General features: G+C 41.0%; 1 protein-coding gene across 2 annotated transcripts in view; it reads left to right on the top strand.

Moving 5' to 3' along the window:
- EPHA4 (EPH receptor A4) overlaps nt 1-20,115 on the top strand; it is a gene marked incomplete at its 3' end in the record, with an annotated part of 146,724 nt that overhangs the window by 92,199 nt on the left and 34,410 nt on the right. For both annotated transcript variants that reach the window (XM_082631072.1, XM_082631073.1), the window contains exons 6-8: nt 16,708-16,832; nt 17,843-18,002; nt 19,176-19,287. In XM_082631072.1, coding sequence (XP_082487198.1) covers nt 16,708-16,832; nt 17,843-18,002; nt 19,176-19,287 — 397 coding nt within the window. The remainder of the gene's footprint in view (nt 1-16,707; nt 16,833-17,842; nt 18,003-19,175; nt 19,288-20,115) is intronic.

Raw genomic sequence — 20,115 nt, forward strand, 5'->3', positions numbered from 1 at the left:
CGCGCGCGCACGCACACACACACAAATGTTTTCCTCCTTAGCTTGTGCTAGAAGAATGGACAAGTTTCCCTTGGTTGCCCCCAAAACTGCAGTAACAGAAACAGAGAGATGGTGCCACACATCACTTGCCTCATGAATACCGTGGCTTTCATTGGGAAGGGTCACTAATGATTTTGGTCATACATGTGAAGGTTGGTACCCCAGAGTGCTGGAATCTAGCTGAACAGTCAGTCGAATGACTGCCAATATAGACCCATAGCTGAAGAAACAGCTCTGACGTTAAATTCCTTCTTTCCCTATTCTGATAGATTGGTCAGCCCACCCTCGAGGAGCTCTTCTGTGGTTCTCCTGTGCTTTATGACAAAGCACAGGAGCTACTCTCTAAAACATAATCTATCTAAAATATCTTATGGGGAAAATGGTAGGGATTTGCCACCCTTCTTGGAAGGGAAGGGGAGAGGAAGAACAAGAGGAAGGGTGGGCCACTCCTTTTTGCCTGGCATCTTCTAAACGATAATCTATGTACATGAATTTCTCAGGCAGTTTGGTCAAAAAAGCCTCTTTGATGAAGGCTGGGAGGTAGCTGAATTTAAAAGTTTCTTATCTAGGAACCTTTTGTCGGTGGTGTGTGCATACAAATGCAACTTCAATGTGTAGCTTCAGCTTCACAGTGGGTGCTAAATAGGGACCCGCCTCCAGCAGGTTTGCTGTGTGTAACAGGCTTGGATAAGATCCATCCATTGGAACAAGCACTGAAAGGGGCAAGCTCACAATGGCTCCCTGGAGAGTTGGTGTTGTCTAGGTAAGGTACTGCAAGCTATAAGTCTGCCTCCTGAATTCCACCCCCCCTTTTTTTTTTAAATACACACATAATAAGTGTGTATTTTGAGCCTAATAGCGTGAAGGTGGATGAGAGCACAGCTTCTTCCATGTCCCTTTATCAAAGCCAGGGCAAACATATAAACAGGCCAGGGATTTTGAATATGCAACTACCTGAAAGCTTAATCGAGTGTTCCTTCCCCTCTCCAAGATAATCAAGGACTTTTATATATATACATATATATATATATGAAAGTTGCAGGTTATCCTAAGCATTGCTGGCGGAGCACTTACTTGCATTGAAACCCACTAAATTCCATCCCGATTCTACAGGGCTTCAGGAGAGCAAGGTTTTAGGAAACTTTCTAGGAGGATGCTTTTGGAGGCTTGGGAGTTGTTGTTGCTAACATCAGCGGTCCCCAACCTTTTTTGGCACCAGGGACCGGTTTCGTGAAAGACAATTTTTCCACGGGGGATTGAGGGTAGGGGGGATGGTTCAAGAGGTAATGCGTGCGATCATGGGAAGCAGCAGATGAAGCTTCGTTTGCTAGCCCGCTGCCCACCTCCTGTTGTGTGGCCCGGTTCCTAACAGGCTGCGGACCTGTAGCGGGGACCAGACCCTGGGGTTGGGGAGCCCCTGGCTAACATCATCTCATTTTCCCCATTTAAAATAGGGGTAGGGGGCTTCCCTGGTGGCGAAGTGGTTGGGAGTCCGCCTGCCGGTGCAGGGGACACGGGTTCGTGCCCCGGTCCGGGAAGATCCCACATGCTGCGGAGCGGCTGGGCCCGTGAGCCATGGCCGCTGAGCCTGCACGTCCAGAACCAGTGTTCCGCAATGGGAGAGGCCACAACAGTGAGAGGCCCGCGTACCGCAAAAAAAAAAAAAAAAAAAAAAAAAAAAATAGGGGTAGGATTGCCATTACAGTATATAATCAGGACCCTTCTTGCGTTGTTTTCCATTGAAAGCGAGAAGTACAAATACAGCAGAACCTTGCCGTACGAGCATTGAATGTCTTTATAACCAGAACAGTGGTCATAGATTTTAAAAAGCATAAGTTATATTCACAGCCCTCCTTGTATACATCAATGCTGATTAGTCAACTCATTAAGGTGTGGCTCTAAGAGGCTGGTAATATATTTAAGGAATCTTGATATATTGTAAAAGTGTATCGTTTGGGGAGATGGATAGATGGGAAGCATCTCACTGTTAACTCTTCAAGGGTATAACCTTAAGTGTATGAGTTCTTTGGAGGATGGCTTTCACTCTTTCTCTTTTCTTCCTTCCTTCCTATTTTAGAACACACACGAAATAACATTCATAAAACTGCTCATAGTGTAATGGAGCCCTGCTCCAACATCTTTCTTAGAGACCACGCTGTGGGACTACTTCTGGGTGAAATGTTGATCTAATGAGGTCCTTCCGATATTTACAGATTGATTCCTGGCTGGAGCTAGTAATACTGAATTTTACACTTCAGCAAGTTGTGTTAGAAAGGCCCCAGTGAGATGCTGTGAACCTCCTAGTTTTAAAAATAATCAGGTCCTAAAACAGTTATAACTTTCCTAATACATTCTTTGTTATTCTTTATGACTACAAAAGTCATCTTGGATTCTCAAGCACAGACCCACTTGGAGACATCTATTGGCCTTAATAACATTTTAAAATTTCACATCTTGGTTGTTCTCAGCCTCAGTCTTATAATGCCTATAGGAGTTTAAACTCTGGCACATACAGTTTAGTTTCTGGCTGATACCCCCAAATTAAAAAAAAATTAATTCTTTGATTGGAAATTCCCAAGCTTAAAATCCCTTCTCTTAAATTATGCTCCTTTTTTTAAACCTCTATCGTAGCTTTCAAAAGAATTGCCAAAAAGATAGAGTTTCAAATAGGAGGGCTGCAAGAATACCATTTCATTGCTACATTTTTTGAGAGCCTAGCATGTGGTGACGGTTTATATATTGAAGCTTTTTTTTTTTTTGCGGTACCTGGGCCTCTCACTGCTGTGGCCTCTCGCGTTGCAGAGCACAGGCTCCGGACACACAGGCCCAGCGGCCAGGGCTCACGGGCCCAGCCGCTCCGCGGCATGTGGGATCTTCCCGGACTGGGGCACGAACCCGTGTCCCCTGCATTGGCAGGCAGACTCTCAACCACTGTGCCACCAGGGAAGCCCTATATGAAGCATTTTTAAAACATGCTGGTTGTAATTTAACCCCAAGGTCTCTGTATCTCTACTCTCCCCTTACCAGTCACTTCTTTGTGCTTGTCTATATAGCCAGCAAGAAACTGAACGAGAGAGGTTTGGCTACAAATAAAACGAAGGCTTCCTTAGGTAGTCTTAAACCCCAGTTCCTCAGCATGCTATGGTTCGTGGATATTGTCCCCTGAGTATGATTCTCTGTGTTCAGAACTTTCCCAGACTTCCATATAGTGAAACCAAACTGAAAATAAGATGGAGAGCCTCAGTACTTCACCTGATTGGTCTTCTTCCTGTTTCTCTCTCTGTCTCTCTTTCTACTTGTAACCTTCTACTTCACCACCCATGGCCATCACTTCTCAGTATTTAGCCATTTTTCTTTCAGCCAAACAACATTTGGACTTGGAAAAGTTCCGAGTAGCATACAACACATAGGTTTGCAACCAAAATTGTATTGGAATGTTTCCTCTGCCTATCTCATCCTGTCAGTGATCATCTGTAGCCTATAATTTCATGCTCCACTTTATTCTTTGTCAGATATTTTTCATCTCTGTTTTTTTCTCTTTTCTGCCTATGTGTTTCAAAATGCAATAACAGAAAGAAAGATGAGTTACTAAAAAGTAATTTCAAAGATAAAAATAACAATGGCTGGTGAAAATCCTTACCATTTATGGAGCTTATATACTCAATTTAGGGTCGCCATGACTTTTTTTTTTTTTGAGCAGCTCATGAGGTCTTTTAAAATAACCATTAGGAAGAGTAGGTATCCTGTTCCAACTCTATATGTGATGGGGAATTGGATGATGACTAGTCATCAGGAGATGGATGATGATTAGTCATCAAGAGATGACTAATGGGACTCTGGACCTTTCTGTCTTTAGGTCATCTTCTTGTATCTGGACTACACCATAAGTGTTCCAAGGCCTGACCATCTGGCAGCCATTGAATGGCTATGGTAATGGAATTGGTCCCAGTCCAGGTCTTAGTCGACAGGTGTTCACATCATAAGTGACACTAATTGACTTCCTATCTTTCAACTTGGAAGACAGTGGACTGTCACTGAGACGGTGATGGGGAAGGAGTTATTCATGATATATTCAGGCTCCATTGAAAGCCAAGGAATTCAGTACCTCGAGCTGGCACCAACCTGGCACCTTGCAAATATTGTACTTGTCTCTTACGGGTTCCATTAACCTCAGAAATAGAAAATAGGAATCTAATTTCAATAGATTTGTCATAACTCAGAATGGCGAATGCTGTTTTTCTGAGGTTACATGAGTCTCGTGTGTTGAGGCTTTTTCTCTTTATTTTGTATTAGAGTAATTAGATGCCTCCTATGAAAATTTTATATAAGGATGAAAAAAAGAAATTGGATTCTTGGCCTGTATGATAGTATCAGTCAGGCTACCTGCTTTTATTTTGTAATTGTTTTCTTTGTTTGTTTTGGGGTTGATTACCAGGTCACTTATTCACAGCAAACAATATGGATGATACCCTTTGATGGAGAATTTAATAAGGCTATCTTCAATGGCCTTGTGAAATGGAAACCAATGTGAAGAAGTAACTTTGAGGCTTTAATTAACATAAATTTCAAAGCACAGAATTCAAGGGGCTTCATCCAACACATACCCTTTTCTGTTGTTCCAGGTATCTGAATCATAATTTATTCACTGTCACTGGGGCCATGACCTGAGGGTGACTTGGCCTGACTTGGAGGAGATTATTAGTATTATTAGTATTAGCGTTATTAATATTTTGTTCCTTGAATTTTCCTAGGTTTATCTAAGGGCTTTTTTTTTTAAACTACGCAGACAATTTGGATATCCCTGTAGCAAGCGGCAAAGCCATACTCCTGATTTAGTTATCACACTTAAAAGTCAAGATGAAAACAGCCTCAGTGGATCTATTTATTGAAGCAGACAGCCTCTTTTAGCAGAATGATCAATGTCTTACCTCTTTCTGAAAGGCTTTTCAGGCATAGGAAATCGTCAAGCATCTGATAGAGAGTAATGACGAGGCTTTTTATTGGTCAGTTTCTAGAGTAGGCTTTTAAGCATTTCTGCCTGTAAATGTAGAAACCTGAGTGTGAAAGTAAAAGGCAAGAGCAAAGATTTACTGGGTGCATCTATCATCCTGGCTTTTAGAGTCTTTGTGATTAATACATCTTTAATTGGGGACTGATCTAGATGCCTTGGATGTCAGAAAGCTAAATGTTACAGCATTGTCTCATTGGTTCCTAACACAGCAGGACGATTAGCAACTGTCTGAGTAACAAAAGAACCTGAAGCCCACAGCACAGCTTTTATTTTCCAGATTTGGAATGCCTGAAGCTCTCCAGTGGAGCTGACAGCTAAAGGAACAGAAGCCTTGGTTCACAGCAGCTAATCCTTTTCCGCTCTCTATGCTGTATTTCTGCTCAACAGGAGAAAACTTTTCCTTGACACCATCCTTCATATTCCAGATTAATTTCAGAGGGCATTGTTGGTCATGGAGGGGGCTATATTGCCTAGGGCTCTTCATTCTAAGCAAGACACATAAAACAATTTCAACTAAGAGTTTATACAAGATACTTTCCAACATACTGAGGCGCCATGAGAAGATTCATCTTCCTAGAGGCGTTCAGAGGAAAAATATTTATTTAATTTTTTTCTGTTGTTGCTAGATTTACCCTGTTCTCTTATCTTAAAAAGGTTGTCTTGCTCAGACAAATTCTTAAAAATCCCCTTCCAGTGGAAAGACTTGTTTTCCTGTTTGCCTCAAACTGGCATTCTTACTTAACAGGAAATACACACTGAATCCTGCCATGTTTCTGTTGGCAAGTGTTGGACTATCCTTGTCAGAACCTGCCAACAGATTTCTTAGTAAGCAAAGAGAAAGTAAAACAAGCAGCTCTCAGACGAAACAGAAGACACACTTGTATTGCATCAGAGACACTCGGGTTCCCCCTGAGTCATTCCCAGTTAATTCTGGGGGGTGTGGCCTTGGTTTCACATTGAGACATCACTCACTTGTAATTCTACACTAATGGAATGGCTATCCATGTAGGAATGCTAATTCAAGAGAGTTATTTTAAAAAGAAAAACAGGCATTTAAAGAATGCATTTTCCTTACTGTGGAAAGCAGCAATTGCTGTATGGCTCAGGTATTAAATATAGCGATTAAATAGTTATAAAAGCCCTAATTTGCAAAAATTTGCATCTTTCATGGCACTTTCAGATTTTTTTTACCCCAGAGGGTCAACTAAAAATTGTGAATGGGTCTTGCTATTATTAATTTTAATATTCCATCTTTTATACTCTTAGCTAACACTTTTATTTGTTCTTTAACGTTTTTATTGAAAAATATATACACATTCAGAAAAATAGACAAGACAAATGTATTGTCAATGAATTATCGCAAAGCAAACATCTCTGTGACCAGCAACCAGGTCAAAGAATAGAAGAACATTGCCAACCTTCCAGAAGCCTGCCTGCCTTTTGCCCCCCACTTCTTCCTTAACTCCAAATACTATTATTTTATTTTGTAATTAAATTTTCAGTTTTAGGTGATTCTCTTCTTAGCTCTGTAGGTAGTTCTGAGATGATTCATCGCCAAAGCTTTACACTTTGTCTATTAACGGGGATCATGTCTAATTTATCTCTGGATTTCTGGCAACCAACAATGTACATAGATGGCCCTGAACCTAACATATAGCAGACCTATCATTTGCTCTGTTACTGATGCAGCTGATGCTGTGGAAGAAGAGGCCATTTAGCCTTCAAATCTCTAATTTCTTATCAGTGAAAGAAGGGGAGAGACTAGAGGTTTTTATAGATCAGTGGTTGAAAATGTGGGCTCTAGGACCTGACCTTTGAATTCATCACTTACAAGCTATAACTTGGGGCAAGTTGTTCAAACTTTCTTTACCTTATTTTTCTAATCTATAAAATGGAAATAATAATAGTACATTGCCTGAGAGGGTATTTGTGAGGATTATATGAATTAATCCATGCAAGAGATTGAAAACAGTGCTTGGCACTTACTAGTTACTTCATAAACACTGGTTGAGTGTGTGTGTTTACAGACATGTGATATGGAGAGAGGATCACATACTTTTGAGTCAGGCAGACTTGGGTTTAAAAATCTCATTTTATAGCTTTGATCAAATCATTTCATTTCCTTGTGCTGCAGGAGATTCCAAATAGAAAATCAAAGGTGCTAATAATGATAACTGTGGACTTAAGAGAGTTGCAAGGATTAAATGATGTTAAGTGTGTGAAAGTGCCTTGCAGAGGAGGCCCAAAGCATATTTTTGCTCATTTGCCCATTCTTCTCTGTTTAGCTCTGATTCACGTGGCCCAAGTCTTTACCTGCATGAGCTGTCAGCTATTCAACGAAGGCTAACTCTTTTCTAAAAACAAAACTAAACCAAGCCATTTTGAGAACACTGCTGTCTTTTCCCATTTCCCACTAAAGCAAGCTCAGCTGAATCTTTCTGCCCAACATTTCGTGATTCTGCGGAATTCAGTCACTGTTAGAAGATCTGGGTCTGTGCTTGTGTCTTGTGTCCCTGCAAAGCTGCACAGTCTGTTCCTGGCATTTTTGACCGCCCAGGGCAGCACTCGGCCAGTGTCTCACAAACTAGTGGCTCTCCACTTGCTGTGGGTGCCCAGGAGCTGGAGCTTCCAAGAGGGAGACCATTCAGGCAGCTTTCAAGTGCAGCTCAATCTTCTGCAGGCCACGGTACTCCTACACTTCATTTTAGTTAGTTATTGTATGAAGATGTTATTGCAGCTCTTCCTCTGCTTATAATGGGGTTACTCCCCAATAACTTCATTGTAAGTTGAAAATACACTAAATACACCTAACCCATCAAACATCATAGCTTAGCCTCGCCCACCTCAGATGTGCTCAGAACACTTAGGTTGGGCAGAGATCATCTAACACAAAGCCTATTTTATAATAAAGTGTTGAATTTATTGAATACTGAAAGTGAAAATCAGAACGATTTTCTGAGTACATCTGCTAGCCCGGGAAAAGATCAAAATCCAAAATTCGAAGTACGGTTTCGACTGAATGCGCATTGTTTTCACGCTATCATAAAGTCGAAAAATAGCAAGTCGAACCACAGTCACCCTAAGTCTCGGACCATCTGTAGATGAAGATGCCCCTTTTTTCCCTGAATGGCTCCACTTTACCTGAATGGGCTGCTGTCACCCCAAATGTCAGTTAGCAGGTTAACATGATAGAAAATTGTTTCCTGCTCAAGTCCCATCCACTTGGTGGTGAAGGGGGGGAGGGTCTATGGGGAGCTTCCAAGATGGACCTGAGCACCAACATGGAGCTGGCAGATTGTGGGTTAGAGAGGATGGAGAGTCCCAAGGGAGCTATTTATGTGATAGATCTAGAAGGGGATTCACTACTCCAACCCACACCCAGAACTCAGGGATGTGAACCATTCTACATGTGAAGAGATCTAGGAAATGTAGACCTTGTCTAAGCAGCTCCATCCCAGAAACATTTATGGGAAGGGAACTCCCATTTTGGGGCAGTTAGCCACAGAGGCCTATCCCAAGACCTTCACCTTCTGTATGCAAACACTTAATGTAAAGGCTAAGAATTGCATCATATTCCTTTATTTAAAATGTGGGTGATAGCTCTCTGTAAAGAATTTGCCTGAGATAATCTGCCACCCATTTCTCTGCAGAAATAAGAGTCTGAGTTAAACGCTTGTAAAGTCTTGCTCTTGGATCACTTAGTTAAAGCACCATTAATGTCCCCAGATCAGATTCTGTCCCTCACTGGAAGCACAGGTCTGTTGTATCTTTTGGTAAATGTTACTGTACCCTGCTTTATGTTACAATATTTGTTTAAAATAGATTCTGTATGTACTGACCTTGGAAATCATTTTATGGGAAACAAAGTGCATCCCTCATACATTTTAAGTATAAGCTTAATATTAATATTTCCATATTTAAATATAAATGAACTTCATTTAATTCAGTCTCCTGAAGACTTTAGTTGAGAATTTGGCTCCACGTCTCTTGTTGAATAGGAAAATAATTCCATATCAATTTGAGAATAATCAGGTTTTTCCATACCTTTTGTCTGTTTGTTTTAAAAACAATTTCACTTCTTGACTATGAGAAAATATGCTTCGGTACTTATTAATGGTCCAGCAGCTAAAAGCTATGGGGTGCAGAGCTGAGTTCTTACAACATCAGTGATGTATTCAGGGAGGGTGGATAGGGATTGAGTCTTTTAATGATTTTTATCTAAGGATTAGCAGAGGGCTAATCCAGCTGATTGATTGAATGTAGTGCAAACAAGATCGTGCATCTAGGAAAGCACTCTGTGCACTGTTGAGTGCTATGAACTACTGCAATATCATAGTAAAAAATAAAAGTTGCTCAGTGGTGTTTGGTGCCATAGGAAGTACAAAGCTCAGAGGAAGAATCCTGTCCTCCCTTTGGTGGGATGTGGAAGACAGCAATTAATATTAGCACCCGAGTTCTTAGCATCTCTGCGATGGCAAAACCCTTAATCACAAGGATATCATTAGTGCTCTGAAGCATTTAATTTTGATGCTTGACAGCATTTTAAAATGCACCAACCTTTGATAAAGAGCAAATCAGAGCCGTGGCGTTGAAATGAGAAAGAAAGAGGGAACAAAGACCATCTTAAGCTCCAAATAATTCAATCTAAATATGCTATTTGCATTAAGTAGAGCTATGTATAAACTGTGGGTTTATTTTTCCTATCAGGGAAAGACCCCTTAAGTAAACATCACCTCTTTCAATTCAGATCCTGGGGAGGGAAACAAAACTCTGCTGAGGTTAAAGTCGTCTTCCCTTCAAACGATGGGTTTGAGAACCACTGGCATCCTTGGCTTTAGGTTTCTTAAGGTCCATAAAGGGCCATTTTCACTCTTCCTTGTCCACAGGCTGGAGACCTTTTGTTGCATCTGTTTATTTCCTGCCTTATTCCTTTCTCCCCGCTAATTTGAGCCAGTAATGAAATGCAGTGGGTCTTTTTCATCTGTGTTCCCCACCCAAGGTCCCCCAAACTCTTTATAATTCAATGCTTGTGATGCAGGACCCAAGAAGACAGTTTTACAGCCCACAAGTGAAGGACTATAGTGACTCCTTCCTCCCTTTCTTTTCTCCATGTCTCTTTTTCTCTTCATCCTATTGGGTGTCACAAGGACCAAACTGCTGCAGTAAAATGACTTGTAGGTGTTTGATGGCAAGTCATTGAGGAAGTGAATAAAAGAAAATTGCAGCATTCACATCGGTGGGGAGTGGTTAGAACTGCTGAGCTTTGAACCAAAGAAGGTGAAATTTACCATTTTCCTAAAAGGAACCACCTCTGTTTGACATCAAAGCACCTCCTGTAATTCTTCATTGTGAGACGCACGACTGTTAGAAAGTCGAGATGGAGCCCCGAATCTATGCTATTTCTGTTTATCCAAAACACACATAGAGATAAAACCCACCTGTGCCTTCTGGATGCTCTGTGGTCTGCTCTCAAACCAAAAGTAATCACAGGTACATAGCCAATGCGGATTCTACGGGGAAAGCATTCTCAGTTTCTCAAGGGTACGTATTATTTTGAATACAGAATTATTTGATGGGGAGAGAATTTATCTTGGCTTCCTAGTGGAAAGCTCAGATCATTCAGCCTCAAGCTTCGGTAAAAGTTTCCTTTTATCCTCTTGAGTTTTTGCTCCATCTTTAAAAAGTTATATTTTCCTACCATTTTACTTGTCTGTTTCACACGCTTAATCTTGCTGTCCCTACCCTGACTGCAGGGGGCACTCTACTTGGTTACCCAGACACTTCAACAATGATGTCCTTTCTGTGGGATTTCAAGGATATATGCTGTACTAAGGGCTGCCCCTGGTGGTGACTTTGCTTACACTAGTGAGTCTTTAGAGATAACTCTGGTCTTGTCAAACTAGGGGGCTGCTTGGGGCTCTTTCTGGATTTAGGATTCTAACTTGAAGGGAATCTCAACACCACTCACCTTTGTAGTTAGGAAGTCCGGAAAACTATTTGCATATGCCCTCCAGACACAGAGGAGAAATACCGAACATATTGTCAACGCCCTCATCCAGGGAAAGAGCAGTTTCTCAAAATGCTGTCTGTAACAGGTGCAGTGAAAACTAGTTTTAATGTTAACTTACTTTTGAATGACATTTTACAGCCTGTGTGTTCGACAAAAGTTCAGAAGCGCCAAAAAACCCTTAGGAAACAGAGACTCCATTTAAAATTAGAATTGTCATTTGCTTCACCCCTGATTGTCAATATCGTAGTTAACCTAAATAGCAACACCAAATCCACAAAAGGTCATCTGAAACAGGTGCAGATATAAAGTTGTTTTAGAGGTGACTTACTTCTGATACTTTATATTTAGAAAACATTGTGCTGACTACAAAGAGTTTTTTTAGGTCTATTTAAACATTTAGTTCACCTTTATTCATTTGACAAATTTATTGAGCACCCACTGTATGCCATACAAGATCTTGAATAGCGGGCATATAGAGATAAGTCTTGTGCTTATAGGTTGTGCATTCTAATAGCCTACATGCTTGTATCTGAAAGGAAGGTGTTTTACAGATGGGAGAATGGAGGCAAGGAAACCTGAGTAACTTGTCCAAGATGGCAGCTAGTAAATTTCAAACCTGGATTCTTATCCAAAATCCTTTTCAAATTCATTGATTTTTCCCATCAAATTAGTAAAATGAAGACTACTCCACGTGGATCAGGATGCTTTTTCATCTTTACCTCATTTCATGTGTCCTAGATGAGCCCTCTGCCCTCACAGAACCAAGGTGCTAGTGATTTCCTGAACTTTCCAGTCACATGTGCAGCAGTGCAGCTGTGATCAGCCATCCTCTCCCCTTTCTGCTTCTTGTTTGCCCCAACAAATCAATCTGGACCACACTTCCCCAACCTTAGTCCCAATCCTCCATGGTTGGTTCTTTCTGTAATCCACAATGCACTCCTCTACATTCTGGCTTCTTATCCCAGTTACTGTCTGTTTAGTCAAGTACTGTCTAAGTTTTAAAACATAAATGCCTGTTTAGCTCTACTTTAAGTTCCTCAAGCAAAGGCTTAAAGGACATTTGTAGAATGATTGAATGATGATTGATGTGTCAGCATGATTTGTAAGTAAAAAGAAGAGGAAATGGAGGCCATGTTTTGGATTCAAAACTACTGAAATCCCCTTGAGAGTAATAGGAAAAGGTGGTCTCAGACATCTGCATCTCAGGACAAGAAAATGGACATTGAAAATTCTCTAAAAAATTGAAAATTAAGGGCTGATTTGAATTAAATCACAAATCTTTCTTTAGAAACTACCCTTTAGGAGTTCTTGCCTTTGTGATTTTTGCATCCATCCGTCAGGATTCTCTAACCACACTGCTGTCAACTAGCACGACCAGCTCTTCTGGTTGTGTGTTATGTCAAAATTCTAGCCATTTAAGGCAGCCTGCTTATGTCCAGGGACACAAAAGTTTCCTTAAAGCAAACATCTCTTTTACGAAGTAAGTCTGTGGGTAGGGAGGAATGCCTTTCAGTCTAAGATGTGCCTTTTTCCTACAATGAGCATACCTACATCAACCCTCAGCTTCCTCCCAGCTTCTCTCACTCTTCTGCAGGTGTATTATGTGTCTGAAGACACAGTGTAATGAGGAAGCCTCTTCTCCCTATTGCCATGATGAAACTTGGATAAGAAGGTTAGCAGGAACTGTTTCTTGGGTTCTAGAAAATGGATTCTCTGGGTTGACACTGAAGAGTGTCTTCTCTGTAAGACTATTAAAAAATTCTCTGTCTTTTTTTTTTTTTCAGTTAAGAGGCTAAAGGATAAGATGGCACTTAATTGGATACCAAAGATTGTATTTAATTTAGCTTTGTTTGCCCGTTTCCATCTTAGCCGTGTTCCATTGGTGCTCATTAAGTTTGTGGTTAGTGGATGAGTCAGTACGGAGGAAGAGCCAAGTCTCCATAAGGTTTGGGAATGTAAACTGGGAGGCAAGCAGGACCTTTCTTCTGCTTGGTCTTTTTTTTTTTTTGCAGTACGTGGGCCTCTCACTGTTGTGGCCTCTCCCATTGCGGAGCACAGGCTCCGGACGCGCAGGCCCAGCGGCCATGGCTCACGGGCCCAGCCGCTCCGCGGCACGTGGGATCCTCCTGGACCGGGGCACAAACCCGCGTCCCCTGCATCGGCAGGCGGACTCTCAACCACTGCGCCACCAGGGAAGCCCTGCTTGGTCTTTTTATGTGGACCAAAATTCCCGGTATGATGAGAAGCCTTCTTTTGAACTAAGGCACTGATTTGTCAAAGCTCCTATTAAACCACGTATCTGCGACGAGTGTTCAATCTGTTACTTTATTAGTCTTTTATCTCCTCTTCTAATTCTGTTGGCAAAGGGCAGAGCCCTGAGGTACTGGGACTCAGGATCCAAAACACTTCTAAACAGAGTAGGGTTTGGCCGTGTTTACCAAAGTGTGGAAACATACCAGTGCTGGCGTCAGAGATGATTTTAGGGGAGACCCAGATGGGACGTTATGTAATACTGAGTTGCTCTGTGTGAAAGTTAGTTCCTTTTCCATTCTCTCTCACTTCTGATTTCTCTAAGGTCAGAATCTCAAATTGGTGTCAGGATTATCCTTAATGCTTCTCTAACACTGGCTAATCTCTTTTTTTGGCAAAGCCTAGAGAGGCAAGAGCATTTATGTATTTTTTTACATTGTATTAATTATACTATTATTACATATTCTTTAAAGTATATATTAATTTTATTTGTATGGTTACCTGCCATTCATTGCACGTGATAACTCTAGAGGGAAGTTTTCTTTCGAGAAATAAAGTATGTCATCTTCAGAAAATTGTTATTTAAATCATAGTCCAAGTTGCAGAGGGATGTGGCAGCAATTACTTGGGTGGCATGAGAAGACTGATGCTTGGGAACCACTGGGGGAGGGAAATGATTGAGAAATGCCATTGCCAAATGCCTCCTCTAGCGAAATGAGCCACAGGCAAGGCACACAAGGCATGGCGATGGCTTCTAAATGTAGAGTTGGAGGCTGTATTGGAAGCAGGGTAGGAAAGGTGAGGAAAGAACCCTTATGCGGCTTGTAACATGGAGGGCATCTTCTCGCCAAAGTGGCAGTGTGGCAAAGCCCAGTTTTTCCCAAACTAGTGCTTTTCTTGCCAAAGAAGTTAAGAAGCTCTTCTCCAGGGGGAGGAATAACTGACCTATTGACTAACGTGCGTCCCAGTTTTAGGTCTGATTCTCAATCTCACTTTGTCTTGGGTTGCTTCTGTCACTATGACCTGATAAAAATGCTCTTCTGAAAAAGAGCTGTTTGGAAAGAATTCAGACTTTACAGCCACACAGCATCATACTTTTTATAAATTACAATGATTTATTCTCCTTTCCTCTTTAATCTCATTTTCCTCCATTTTTATAACAGCTGAGTAAGCATATGCTCTCGGTTTATTTTTATGTTCGTGCCTATGAATTTTCCAAGTAGGGCTGCATTAGGAATATCCAATTAGTTACCACAATGATATTGTTAACTGCCTGTCTGAGATTTTGTGAGCCCTCGGTGGAGCTCATATGCCCTTTGAACGGCCACAGGAGCACTGCCGCTCCAGCTCCTGAAGTGGGAATCAGGTTCACTTCCCACATGCAATAATTTAGGGATAACCCAACCAGAGAGAAACCGTCTTAGTTCATCAGTGCGCTCACTCCAAGGGCAGCCAGACAATTCTTTCCCGAGAAATCTGTCTGATCAGGATCTGATCCAGAACATTTCTGAGCGTCATTTCATTTTAGAACTTTATGATTTTCCTCCCTCCTGCTTTCTTTCTAACGGCCTCACTTTTCTACTTCATTTCCCAATCCTGAACATGAGAGTTGGGAGAGCCCCTTTTTATGGATTGGATGCTAAAGTGCTCTGTTAGGCCGTATATTTATTAACTGGAGTGAAATGGCTTTTCACAGCCAGGCAACCTTCCTCGCCTCCTTGCTCCCTCTATGTTTAAGAAAGTCACTGCTTGCATTGTGCTGGACAATGGCTCTGTGTCAACCAATAAAGAAAGAGAGAGAGAAAATGTGGGAGGCTGCAGGGGAGCCTTAACACAGCGAATGAGCACATTTCCGGTTCTCATTATCCTCAGGTGTTCAGTGTCTTTCATATGTCTGCTGCGTGTCTCTCTGTTCACTCAGTTTGCTATTACTAACATTGGGGTTGCCTTTGATGGAGGATGTATGTGTTTACGGTATCGAAACTTCACTTGTGTTTATGCCTGAGATCCAATCTGGAATAGCTTTGGGGGCGGGGGTGGGGGGAAAAGGAGAAGGAGAAATAGGGAAGAGTGTGTGCGTGTGTGTTACCATCTCAAGGCACCCCTAACAGAGATGCCAGGCTGTCAGATGGTCCCCCCCAAGAGGTGCTCTCTGCTGGATTAGCTTTAGCAGGAAGATTCCCTTGTGTGACGTAACTTTGGTGTATCTGGTTGCATCCCTTGCCACCAGCATACCTGTCAGATGCGATCAGAGGGTTTGCAGCAAGTCCCATTCCATTTTCAGATAATTTATTTTACTTTCTTTTTCTTCCTCTGAGTTAGGATTTGGCAGTTGTGTGTGTCGGGGAAGAGCAGGAGGATAACCCAGCACTACTCTGTTGTTCCTCAGTGGCCACTTTTGGACGTTTGTTTCCATATATATATTCACAATTTGAGAATGAATAAAAATATACATTCAATTAAGGAAAACCTCTAATATCTGGTTCTATAGCAGCTTGGTTAGATAAGATCACAGATTTCGTGAACGCTCCCTCTTCTTCCTGGAGATGGCACATTTGTGCCATTGTTGGTCACCGCAGAGCTTGATAACGGGTGGCTGGAGATGCGACCACCACAGTGGAGAAGCAAGGGTTAGGTAGCCTGGGTTGATAAAAGTTTCTGCTCCCCAACCCTGATAATACAGCCGGTGGAGGACGGCTTTTGTGTCTTTCTCAGTGGAAAGAAGAAGGTTTGCTACTCAGCAGGCAAAAGCAATATTTCAACTCTTGTAAAAGAGTTGCAAAATGCCATATATGTCCAGAGAGACTATCATGGCTTTATTTGTGCTCTTCATTATTTGCCTGGTTGTGTTCAAACTGTAAACTCTTACTGTAATTAAGCAATACTTTTATTTATATTGGAAAGTATGTAAATTGTTTGCCTTCTGGCATTCCCTACAGTACCTTTGGAAGAGTTGCAAAGTCTCTCGTCTAAAATTAAAGACCAATAACACGACACTCAATTCTTTGGAGGTAGGATGAGATGCAGTTGCTCTGAGCTTAAGAGGAGATTTTCCAAAGGTTTTCATGGCTTGCAAAAAAACAAACAAGCAGATAGCATCCTCTATACCTACGGCCTTTCTGAGGAATGGCTGCAGGTGCTATAGAGGTGATACTGTAAGGCCCATGGACTTACCAGACTACTTCAGAGACTGTCTATTTAAGACAAACCATATACAAAAAAATATTGGAAAGAACCATAAAATGGTATGCTTTTGTACTAGGGAAGAGGAAAACGGGGATCTGGCAGAAGACAAGACAATCCTTCACAGTTTTCTAAAATAAGATGATATTATTGACTGATGCCACCAATTTTTCCCCCTAAAGTAAGATATCTTTTTTTTTTTTTTTCCCACTAGCACCCTCATCCATTGCTTTGGTCCAGGCTAAAGAAGTTACAAGATACAGTGTTGCTCTGGCTTGGCTGGAACCAGACCGGCCCAATGGGGTGATCTTGGAGTATGAAGTCAAGTATTATGAGAAGGTATTACTTGAATAAACAAGGTTCTTCTCCTTTCTTCCTCCCAACCCCTCTTTGCTTCCCTCCTTCCTTCCTTTCTTTCTCTCTATAGTTTTGGTCAGTTATAAGTCCTGGAACACTAGTAAATCTCAAAACCAAATGCATTTTGCTTCCCAATCAAATCCAATTATGAATTTTATGTATTAAGTTGCTAATCTTAAAAAAGAGAAAAAATACATTATGTTCTAATATAACTATATGTTTTCTTTCTAGTCCTGCAAATCAAGATAGCTAAGCTAAGAATGTCTTATCTATAAACCTTCTATCAGGAACAGTGACTCATAAAAGTTGAAATAATGATCTGTTTAACTAGATCACTGCTATTCAGAATCAAGGTGTGGATTTTCATGACTTTTAATAGAAAATCAAGGAAAGAAAATTACATTCTTCAGCCTCTTAAAGTTATAGAAAGACATTATTTTTTACAAATAACTTGCCTCTTAAAGGACAGCATTCTGAAGAGAGCTATTTGCATTCAAGGTTGTCTAGAAAATGAACAATTATCTTCTCTTTCTTTTTAAAGGTAATCACTTGTTGGCTTCCTTATTAAAAGCAGAAAGGGGACAGGATTTTTTTTTTTTTTGAAACCAGATTATAACATTTTTGACATTTTCTAGAATGGAAAATAGAAAAAGAAAAGGAACCTTCTTGCAGTAGTTATTTCTGTGAAATTGCTGGGTGTGGAGTGAGAAAAGCCATCAACCATCATCTAATGTTCTTTTCAAAAAAAGATTATGGGTAAAGATCTGGATATGGTCAGTGTCAATAGCGATCATACCTGAATTCCACATTTCTTTCAACATCTAAGTAACAATAGTACTTGTAACATTGAACTGAATATAGTGTTTAGAGTTTATCAATCTCCATTTACTTTCAACCTCTGAGTGGACTGGCTTGGCTGCTTTAATACTGTATGGGAGTAAGTGGGAGATTTATTTTGCCACCTTCCTTAATTTTATCCTCTCGTAATGTAGGATCAGAATGAACGAAGCTATCGGATTGTTAGGACGGCTGCCAGGAACACGGATATCAAAGGCCTGAACCCTCTGACTTCCTATGTTTTCCATGTCCGAGCCAGGACAGCAGCTGGCTATGGAGATTTCAGCGAGCCCCTGGAGGTCACAACCAACACAGGTAACGAGTTCTGAGATTCTTTGTACAATCCAGGGCAAATCCCATTATGGTGAACTAAGAAGCTATACACATTTTTGGTTAGGCAAACATTTTGTTGCAAAGACTATTGCTTGAAACTAGATAGCCAGTGTCTGTAACTTAGCACACCTCTTGCTATTTAGAGAAAAACATTTTTCATAACGGTATCTGATCTGTCTTTTCATATGATTGAAAAATGTCTATCTTTCTCCTGTGTTGAGCCTTCCAAAAACCATGAAAACTGGGATTGCCAAACTGACTAATGGACAGTTGCATAACTATCTTACATTAAGCTAAGGAGTTTTCTCCCTGGGAAGATTAGAGAAGGTACCAATTTTTTTTTTCTCTCCTATTTATTTCTAGGAATCTGTTCAAATCAAGTCAGATCAGTTTTTTTAAAAGCCCCTCTAGACAACTACATCAATCTTTTAACATTGTGAGCTGGACCAACTGGATGATTGAATCAAAATGTTAATAGAGGGCATACCTATGAATAAGCAATTTACATAAGACATCCCCCCTCCATAATTAACAAACCAAAATTGAGCCTACTGGATAAGGAGCTGGTGGGGCAGAATTTTCTACGTTAGTTCTAGAAAGTAATTTTATTCACAAATTATTAAATAGAATATGAATGAAAAAAAGAAAGAAAGTACTCTAGAATAAAATCTGAAGGGGTTTGACATCCTTTGCGATTATCCTGGAAGTCTTCAAGGAGGAAGTGGCTTTTGAGCTGGGCAATCATAGACAGGTTTTTTATAGATGGGGTGTGAGGATGCAGTGGAGGGGTCATTCAAAACTTCTTGTCCTTTTGGAAATTTCCAGGTGTTTATCTCACTAAGGAATTCATCAGATCCTTAAGTAAGAGTTTGGGCTGAGACTGGAAAAGAAAAGAAGAAAAAGCAATGAGTAGAAATGTTTACCATAGGATTTAATAAGAGTCTTCTGGTTGGAGTTCTTCATACAATTATAAAAAAGAATGTCTTTGTCTCATTAAGACTGTCTTAGAAGATGCTGTTGTGTGAATACTTAACGTAGAGCAAAATAGGCTGTGAGCATTTCAAATGGCTTCAGAGAGTTGAAACTTGTGACAGTCAGAAGCTGTAGCTCTTAGGACCTTGCCCAAGGTGATCCTTGTGTAACTGTCTTTGCCAGTGCCTTCCCGGATCATTGGAGACGGGGCCAACTCCACCGTCCTGCTGGTCTCCGTCTCCGGCAGCGTGGTGCTAGTGGTTATTCTCATCGCCGCTTTTGTCATCAGCAGGAGGTAAGCACTTAAGCCACTCACTGCCCCTGACCCCCTTCCCAGTTTTTGTGAGGGAGCTTTTTGTCTCCTCCACACAAAGCTGAGGCTTTTGATTAGCATCATAAACATGGCATTTGCAGGACAAACTCCCTCCTCTTTGCTTTGATCTTCCCACCCCCGCTGCTAGTGCTTCCGGCTGGACCCTGGTGGCAGCCCTTACCACTGAGAGTCCTGGAAAGACCCAACTGATTGCAGGAAACTAAGCTGAAAAGCAGGCCATTGGGAACTTTCTAGATACTCTAGGCTGTAAGGTGTTACATTTATACCTCTCTTAAGCCTGAACTGACTGCCAAAGGCCAAAAAAAAAAAAAGCCATATAAAACAGACCTCAAATTTGAGCTCTGCTATTTGTCAACTGTGTTACTTCACCTCTTTGAGTCATTGTTTCCTTTTTGTAAAATAGGGATAATAAAATATCTGCCTCTAAGAGTTATTGACAGGAGAGTTTTGATAGGCAAAGTAGATAATCTGTCACACAGAGAGTACTTCAACATGATATTGGTTCATAATGACAGTAACCAAAGCAAGGAAGTGGGCATTCCATTTTCCCTTAGGAAAAACCATCAACATTTCCAGAGAGTATCCTTTGAGCACTTCATGGGCATGGCATTGTGCTTGGAAATGGATCTAAAACAGCAATTACTTATTCTATGAGAGTTTACGCTCTGACTTGATACTTAAAAAACAGTCTAGAAAAGAGAGACATAGAAAGAGCTTGACAGCATATTCTTTTGTGTGTGTGTGTTACAATAAAACTTTATTTACAAAAACAGGTGGTGAGCTGGATTT

Source organism: Mesoplodon mirus, assembly GCF_964341445.2.
Source record: "Mesoplodon mirus genome assembly, chromosome: 8".
Lineage (NCBI taxonomy): Eukaryota > Metazoa > Chordata > Mammalia > Artiodactyla > Ziphiidae > Mesoplodon > Mesoplodon mirus.